Raw genomic sequence first — 8,924 nt, 5'->3', positions numbered from 1 at the left:
CATGGAATGGCACTGCTGCCACACCCTGACCCACAGGTGCCAGGGTATTTCTGATTCTGGCAGTGTTGGTTTTTTTGTTTGTACTATTGCATTTGTATTTTTAGTTTTCCTAGTGAAGAACTGTTATTCCTATTCCCGTGTCTTTGCCTAAGAGCCTTTTAATTTCAAAATGATAATAATTTGGAGGGAGGGGGTTTACATTTTCCATTTCAAGGAAGGCTCCTGCCTTCCTTAGCAGCCACCTGGCTTTTCAAACCAAGACAGTTTAGCTGATGATTTAGCTGATTTTCAAACCAAGACAGTTTAGCTGATGTTTTAGCTGATTTTGTTTGTCACCACTCTCCTTAAACAAGGACCACACCACAACACGCAGAGTGCTGAACAATTTACTGCACTTCCCAGCCCTACTCCAGCTGTTATGCAATAAATTGGTAAAGATGCTTAAACACCTTTAGCAGGCTTGCCTGAAGAGTCAGCAGAGCATTGGAACCAGGTACATTCATGGATAGCTTTGTCACACTGGGAATTCAACAAGCAATGGCCCAAACAGCTGGAGCAGAGTAGTGAAATCATCTGGAACTGAGGACACCACATGCAACCATTTATTGCAGGAGAGGAGGGGCTGCTTTGGACTATCTTTAGTCTGGTCCAAGCACTGAACCTCCAATAGCACAAATCCCAGGTATTTCCAGAGGGAATATTGCAATTTAATTTAATATAAAGGCACGCACGGAAAATAGAGAGCAGGAGATCTGCTCTGGCAGCTCAATCCCAATCCTAAATAAAACATTCCCATAAATGCAGTGTGGTGTTGTGCCTGCCTGGAACTGGATTATATTTTTAGTGACAGTGACTGTGCATAAAGAGCTAGAAAAAGACCTGCTTTCCATTGGAGCAAAGCAAGCAAGGCAGAGAGGGGCACAGAGCCTCCAGTTTGCCCAGCCCAGGGCTGTGTAAATCCAAATTGACCGTGAATATTTTCATTAACAGGCTCAAAACCTCCCAAGTTCCATAAAACACAAACATGTGATTTAGACAGATCACTTAATACACACATTTTGTACCTCGGATTTATTTGTATCTTGGAGACAATGGAAAATAATATCCTAAAAAGAACACAATATTTCGTTCTTTCAGGCAATTCTTCTGAATTGAGAAATTATAGCTCAAGGGCCAGTGGGGGGGAAAGGCTCAGAATTTGAGAACAAAATAACTTGGATGACATCTAGTGGGAAAATAGGCAATCACTGGTTGGAATTGTGAATGGGGAAAACTGCAAAGAGGAAGGTCCTCAATGAGAACAGGCGGGAGGAGAGAGAATGTCTTGATAAAATGGGTGGAGTACAATTTAGGAGAAGAATTTCCTAAATGACAAGATTTTATCTGCCTGTGGAATAATCTGAGGAAATGGGATTTTGGATTTGACAGAGGCAAAAATACATTAGGCAAAACCCCATTAGGCAAAACCACGATAAATGTGCAGCAGGAAAAAATATGGGCAGGAGGAAACTCTGAGACCTCCTATGTGGGAATACTCAGAAGGCTTTGATAGCCAGTTCTGCAGAGTGAAGTAGGTAAGAGGAAAATTTTGGCATTCAGGCAATAATAGCTCCTGATTTGAGAGAAATCACAGTTTTTCTTTAATTCATTTCTGCCAGCAATATTCCTTGATGTGAAAATGAATTTTGTGATTGATTTTTTATCATCCTTCTTGCTTATTTATAGAATTCATTAATTACCAGTGATTCACATCCAATTACAAAGATCTATTTTGGTTAGTCTGCTCTCACCAACCTATTTGAAAGTATAGAAGAACAGAATTAATCAAGGTGAGATATTTCAAATGAAAGTCGTCCATTGGCAATGTGAGGTGGGCAGTTTTTTCAGCATTGGGAATGGAAACAGTGCTTGAGAAAACTTCTGCCTTTCTTGGTCAAGAACAGGTCACTGTCAGCAATAAATGACTGGAACTCCTTAAAAGTGACTAGAAAAGACAATGGCAACTTGTGGCTGAGTCTGCTCTCAGCAGGTCACACGTTTGATCTGCTCATTTATCTCCAGCTTGCAGCTTTTATTCTGAACCACGAGGAAAGCAGTAATCTCCCTGAGCCCTTTTCCTCCCTGAATAATCACACACAGCCCCCGCAGAACTCACGGGAGAAGCCAGGGCCTCCAAAGAAAGCTGGTCCAGAGAAAAGGGATTTCAGGGGAGAGGTGAGGAGAGAGGGCTGTTTGGAAAATAAGAGTGTCCAGAAATCCCTCTCCACTGAGAAGACAGAGCCTCTCCCATTCACGAAAACTTCAAACAGATTCTCTCAGTGGAAAAAAATTACTTTCGTACCCTAACAAGATTATAGCAGATTAAAACTATATTTTTTTTCCCAAATTGGCTCTTAATAAATCCTCTTAAATGAAGAATCCTCATTTGGCCTACAAAAAGCTACAGCCCTAAAATCAGAAATGCAAATGCCTGGTGCTTCTGGCAGCCACTCCCTGCACACCCTCAGCTCCACAGGGAGCTGGAGCACTGGCCAGGGACAGCTCTGGGGACTCAGCAGGAGCAGCTGGGCACAGCTGGACACATCTGTCACCCCCAGAGACACCTGGAGGAATGCAGGACTAACTCTGAGGACAGCACAGAATGGGAGTGTGGATTGCAGGGAATTCCAAATGTTGTCAATGCAGAAGGACACAGCATTTGATTTCACTGTGTGACAGGAAGTTTTGATTCCATGGCAGCACTCCTGAAGGCACAGTGGCACAGACTGTGCAGGCACAGCCTGTGCAGGCACAGGGCACACAGACAATTATGGAATCCATGGCTGTGCTTCCCAAAGGCAGGGGAACCATCCCGAGGATGGAAGGACCACTAGCAGTGCCCTCACAGCCATCCCACACCTGCCAGGCAGGTGAGCTGCTCACCTCAGCAAGGGAGGAGTCATCTTCTCATCTCATAGAAAAGATCAAAATTCTAAAGGCTTTGAAGTAATTCAGTCTTTTCCCCCTGGCACTGTCTGAATAGCAGAGATACACAATAAAGCATTTTCTTAAGGAAGTTCCTAACAACGTTCCAGCTCCTGGTAACTTATTAGACCTAATGAAGAAAGGTTCTTTAAAAATGAGTAAAAATTAGACAACAAGCATTGCTGCCAGGATAATTTACACACCAGAAATTGCCTTTCCTCCCAGAAACAGCCTGTTATAAAGAAAGGACAGCTCAAAACCACAGCTCTGCTGTACATCTGCAACATGGAAACCTCACCTGGGCTTCGTTTCCAAAAGCAGAACAGAGCTCCAAGCCTGTCCCCAAACCAACACTACACAGAACTGGCCTGAATGGAACACCAGACCCACAGCCAGATGGGTTTCCAAATGCCAGCTGCCACTGGAATTCCTCTGCGTTCATGGCTGGTAACTAAAGCAAAGGAAAACTTATATCCAAAACTTTGCATACCCAATGAAAAGTGAAAAGTAACTCCTATTTTTGCTTTCCCTTCACACAGACATGGCATTCTTTGTTTAGGTGAACAGGTACACCTGTATTACAAACTTGTATGACCCTAATTTACTGGCTTTGCAGCTGAAAACACACAGATATTTCAGAAATCTTCCTTTCACTAGTTGGACTTATCATTTCTGAACACAGGTGACCCAAGTTAAATACTATATCTTGGGTGACTTCAACACAATTTCATCTATTTCAATGGCATTAATATTTCCTTTCTCTATTCCTGTCTTTCTCGATCCCTTAATGATGTCACCTGACTATCATGGTTATTTTGATGTTATGGTGTGCTTTTATAAGTTTTATTGAAATGGTGAGAAGGCAGGTATTAAACAAACCTGGCTGACCGATATAGAAAAAATCAATTTCACAGGCTAACTTCATCTCCCTCATCTGCTGGGGCTTGTGTGTCTCAACTTTTATACATGGAGATTTTCTGGAGATAAAAAACCCCACAAATTTCAGATGAGTTTTTCCAGATACTGTCAGATGCAATAGGAAAAATTCATTAGGAACAAAACAAAAATCCCAAAGCATTTCCTCTTGTCTGCAGCAAGCACAAGACCCACCCCAAGCACTTTATGCCACAGCACAACCATAAATGGCAGCTCTGAGATGCTGCCCCATCCTGCAGAGGAAAAAGCTCATCTGCCACAGTTCCTGGGGGACTCTGAGCACTCAGCCATCCACACTCCAGCACTTCTGCAGGCACAGGGAAAGGGATCAAGAGGGGCCAAACAGGGTAAGTGTCAGCCAGGCACCTCCCCAGCTCTCCCTTCTGCATTTCTGCCACAGTTCTTGTTTCTGTTTCAGTTTGGGTTTCTTGCTGTTTCTATATTTAATCAGAAGAGATGTCTTTTCCAGAAGTATCACTTAACTTCTTTTAGGCAGCTGTCGTAGTCTGTCCTTCTAAGCTGTTTACTTTGGGAAAAAGAGCTCTGGTAGACTCCTTGAAAAATCGCAGATTAGTATCTGGGTTCAGAGCAAAGATACTCAGAATACCCAAGCCTAGATTTCAGTTTATCTTAATGGCTGCAGTAGGCTTTAAGGATGAACAAAACAAAATGTAGTGTATGCACCAATGTTAAAAATTGGTTAATGAACCATCCAAGCAAAAAAAAAAAAAAAAAATTGGGGGTGGGGGAGGTGGGTGGAACCACAATATAGAAGGTAAATTATGACTGTCAAGAGTAGAGTTCAGTCTGGGCAGTTATACAAGAAAATGTGGAAAAGACAATAAGCAACGGGTGGCACATGACACAAAGAGGAACAACAGAGTATTTGTTAACTCATTGACAAATACACAGGAGATGGTTAAGATGTGTATTTCAGCTTCAGAAAGAAAGAAGATTTTCAGACAGTTACAATTTTATTCAATCCCTTAAGCTTCATTTTGAAAACTTGCTTAAACACACAATTTTAACACTAGATCTATGAAGATATGGAAGCAGAATAGAAACCTTTTCCTAAAACTAAAGTGATTTTTCCCATCATCTCCTGGTGACATTCTGCCCCAGAATTTTGATCAATAATATCTTTTGTACAGTTATGAAGGGAAAACAATGAACCAGAGAGGGGAGGGAAGAAGTGTGCTCTGTCTTCAGTGTTTATGGGGAGAGTGGTTCTGTGGGACATACAGAAAGCTAAAGATTTGTCATAGTGGAGACAGAGACAATACAAAGCAACACCCTCCATTTCCAGAAGGCTTCAAAGCCTGTTTTTATTCTAGCATGCATGCCTTTTCGACATTCTTACAAAGCTCCTAAGTTTACACTTTACTCATTGGTCACGAGAGACAAGCAAAGTGCCTACTGGAATAGGCAGTTGCAGGTTTCTCTTATTTATCCTTCTCTCTTTCTTGGTTTCTATGTCAACGACCTTGGTAGAAAATTCTTTCAGAGGTAAACATGGATCCTCTTATCAAACTTCTCCATGGCTCACAGGAGTCACTGTAAAGCCTCTTCCACAAAGATTTTATTCTAGAAACCTAAACCTGGGGGAGAAATAACTGCTGCGGGGCTCTGCTCTCAGAGCCATGGCAATAAACCTCACTTGTTGTTTGTGCAGCTGCAGATGGAGCTGCTGGCCGTGCTGGGCTGTGCCCTGCTGCTCCCCACGGTGCTGGGCGAGGATTGTCCATCCCCGTGCAGCTGCTGGTCCCTGGGGGAGCCCTGGGGGACAGGGGTGGACTGCAGCTCGCGGGGGCTGCGCGCCCTGCCCGCCCTGCCGCGCCTGACCCGCAGCCTGCACCTGCACAACAACAGCCTGGCCTCCATCCCCGCCGGAGCCCTGGACAGCCTGGGCCACCTGCAGGAGCTGCAGCTCTGGGACAACCCCTGGCACTGTGACTGTCACATCCTGTACCTGAAGCTCTGGCTGCAGGATTTCTCCGCACCCGCGCTCGCCCGGCTCAGGTGCGCCAGCCCCGCTGCGCTGCGGATGAAAGCCCTGGGGCAGCTGACTGGGAATGATCTGGGCGTTTGTACCAGGCTTCTCCCAACCAAGTGTCTCCAGTTCTTCTGGCGAGACCTCATTTTAATTGCTGGGGCGATAATTACCCTCCTTTTAGTGGCGTGGGCTCTGAAGTTCTCCAAAAAGCTGGTCTGCCAGCTCAGCCTCGGGAGGCGGCGGCTGAGGAGGAACATCCCCAAAACCCACAAGGTACTGTGAGCTCTTCCCTGCCACCAGCCTGGCAGAAACTCCAAACTCCTCCACAACAAAAAAGCAAAAGCACTGGTAGCACTGGTTTGAATAGTCAATGCAAAAAAAAGCCCAAAGTCTGGGTCCTCAGGCGAGTTGGATTTAATTTTTGTCCAAAAAGAAGCTTGGTGAGGCTTGGACGGGCAAGTTTCACCCTGCTGCCATCTGCTCATATGAAGAGCAGTTTCCACATTTTTAAAATCATTTTCCCACTGGATTCTCAGGTCTCACAGAAAGAAGATTTACACCCCTACACTTTTTAATATATGGAGATGAACACCAATGATATTATTTTAACAACGCTTTTCTCACTCAGGCTCTGTGAGTTCACAACCCATCAGCATCTCTTGGTGTCCCAGGGGGCTTGGTAGGACCATTCCCGTGTGCAGGAAAACTCAGTCCTCTCTTCCTCAGATTCAGGAGCTTCCTGCCCCCAAAAGCACCCAGATTATACAGACCAGACACTGCATGGATCCCTGATTGAAAACAGTTAAAGATGGACTGGTAATGACAACATAATCAGCAAAATAATTTTACATCTTATGGAATTTCCTGAAGGGTGAACAATAATAAAGCATTCTATGTGGAACTGAAATAATGGATGCTTATTGAACATTCATATTGACCAAAATTTGATCTCTTTCACAACTCTAAACATTTCTGATTAAATTTCTAAGATATTTTCAGAACTTGTCCTCTGGAGATAATTTTAGAATATTTCCCCTGCACTGAGCGTTTCAATTTTTTTAAAAGACAACCACTATTCTGTATGAATGCAGAATAGTACAGAAGAAATGCACTCTGCCATCTCTCATGGAATTTCCTACATGATATTTCTTGTTTCCCCGAAATGAAATAAATCATTCAGACTAAAAGCTTATCACTCTCTTCTGTGCCTATAAACTAGAAATGCATAGAATAGTGAACTGCTTTACTACATGGCTTCAACAGTATAAATATATTAAAAATGGGCAATTAGTGAACATTTCTGCTTGCACCAACCAACACATCAAATAAGATGCACAAAATACAGGAAAAAAATTGAGAGAACTTTTCTGTCCTTATAAGAGGAAAGAGGAGGGAATGTCTTCCATGGCAGCAGTTCACATTCTACCAAAACAGACTTGTATTTATAACTTTTCATCCATTTGGGTTTTATCTGAAAAAAAACCTCTCTGCAAAGGGGACAGCTAGAACTAACTGAGGGCTCAGAAGCAACACTCAGTGTTTATCTGGCAGGGCCACTGTGTCATGCTTTAGCCACACACTCCATCAAACTGCATAACTAACACCACAGCTGCTAATAACGGGCAAAGGCAGGAAAATACATCAGCTATCAAAGTGAAACACACAGGCAGCACTCCCAAAATGGGTTTGGAGCACCCCAGAAACTGTCACTGCATCCAGCCTGCAAGGGGCAAACTGGTGGCTGTATCTGCTTGCACAATCTGGGAACACAGATGTGACTACTGGGATGATAACAATAAAATAAAATAAAATAAAATAAAATAAAATAAAATAAAATAAAATAAAATAAAATAAAATAAAATAAAATAAAATAAAATAAAATAAAATAAAATAAAATAAAATAAAATAAAATAAAATAAAATAAAGAGATTTGCTTCCACAGTGGGCAGGAGAAGTCATCAGAGTCAGCATTATTGACCAAAACCTCACTGTAGCACACAGAGAAGGTTTGTGTGAACAGGAATTTGTGTGAACAGCAATTCTGTGTAGACTGAAACTCAGTTAAGGTGAGGAATATTTGCAGGTTTCATTTATTAAATAGTATAGTATGTGAATCAGCTTTTTGCCTATAAATTCTCTGTATTTTGTTAAGACTGGAGCAAACAGCATTGCTCAAGATGAATGACTTCTGTTCAGCTTCCTGCTTGCCTTCTGCCAGGCTTTAGTTAGAGTTTATTCCAGGTGTGAGCTCATGCACCAGAGCAGTTTGCAAGGCTCCATCATCACAAAGTGCTGCTCTCCTTTGTGCTACAGGGCCACCATCCTGACAGAACATGATTATTATGATTAATATGAATGTTAATGTGCTAACAGCCAGCTCTGGAGCTCCCTGGAACACAAGGCAGCTCATTCCCTAAGAACCATGCTGCCTCAGCTCAAAGCAGGCTGGATAAACCAGCCCAGCTCTGCCCAATGGAACAAACCAGCCCTGCCAATGGAGCAAACCAGCCCAGCCCTGCCCAATGGAATAAACCAGCCCTGCCAATGGAGCAAACCAGCCCTGCCAATGGAGCAAACCAGCCCTGCCCAATGGAATAAACCAGCCCTGCCAATGGAGCAAACCAGCCCTGCCACTGGAGCAAACCAGCCCTGCCCAACGGAACAAACCAGCCCAGCCCTGCCCAATGGAATAAATCAGCCCTGCCCAATGGAGCAAACCAGCTCTGCCCAATGGAATAAACCAGCCCTGCCCTGCCCAATGGAATAAATCAGCCCTGCCCAATGGAACAAACCAGCCCAGCCCTGCCCAATGGAATAAATCAGCCCTGCCCAATGGAACAAACCAGACCAGCCCTGCCCAATGGAATAAATCAGCCCTGCCCAATGGAATAAATCAGCCCAGCTCTGCCCAATGGAATAAACCAGCCCTGCCCAATGGAATAAATCAGCCCTGCCCAATGGAATAAACCAGCCCTGCCCAATGGAATAAATCAGCCCTGCCCAATGGAATAAACCAGCCCAGCTCTGCCCA

General features: G+C 43.7%; 1 protein-coding gene across 1 annotated transcript; it reads left to right on the top strand.

The window, feature by feature from the left end:
- The first annotated feature begins 4,192 nt into the window (after window positions 1-4,192).
- On the top strand, window positions 4,193-7,223 carry GP9 (glycoprotein IX platelet). Its single transcript, XM_053989387.1, has 3 exons — window positions 4,193-4,247; window positions 5,573-6,166; window positions 6,522-7,223. Exons 2-3 carry the CDS (start codon window positions 5,579-5,581, stop codon window positions 6,528-6,530), a joined length of 597 nt encoding a protein of 198 aa, XP_053845362.1. The 5' UTR covers window positions 4,193-4,247; window positions 5,573-5,578; the 3' UTR covers window positions 6,531-7,223.
- Window positions 7,224-8,924: the final 1,701 nt, after the last annotated feature.

The sequence above is a fragment of the Vidua macroura genome, chromosome 13, assembly GCF_024509145.1.
Source record: "Vidua macroura isolate BioBank_ID:100142 chromosome 13, ASM2450914v1, whole genome shotgun sequence".
In the NCBI taxonomy this organism is placed as follows: Eukaryota; Metazoa; Chordata; class Aves; order Passeriformes; family Viduidae; genus Vidua; species Vidua macroura.
This window is presented reverse-complemented; position numbering and strand designations above follow the sequence as displayed.

Excerpts from the sequence above, each read along its gene's own strand:
- GP9 (XM_053989387.1), top strand. The coding sequence starts at position 5,579 with ATGGAGCTGCTGGCCGTGCTGGGCTGTGCCCTGCTGCTCCCCACGGTG.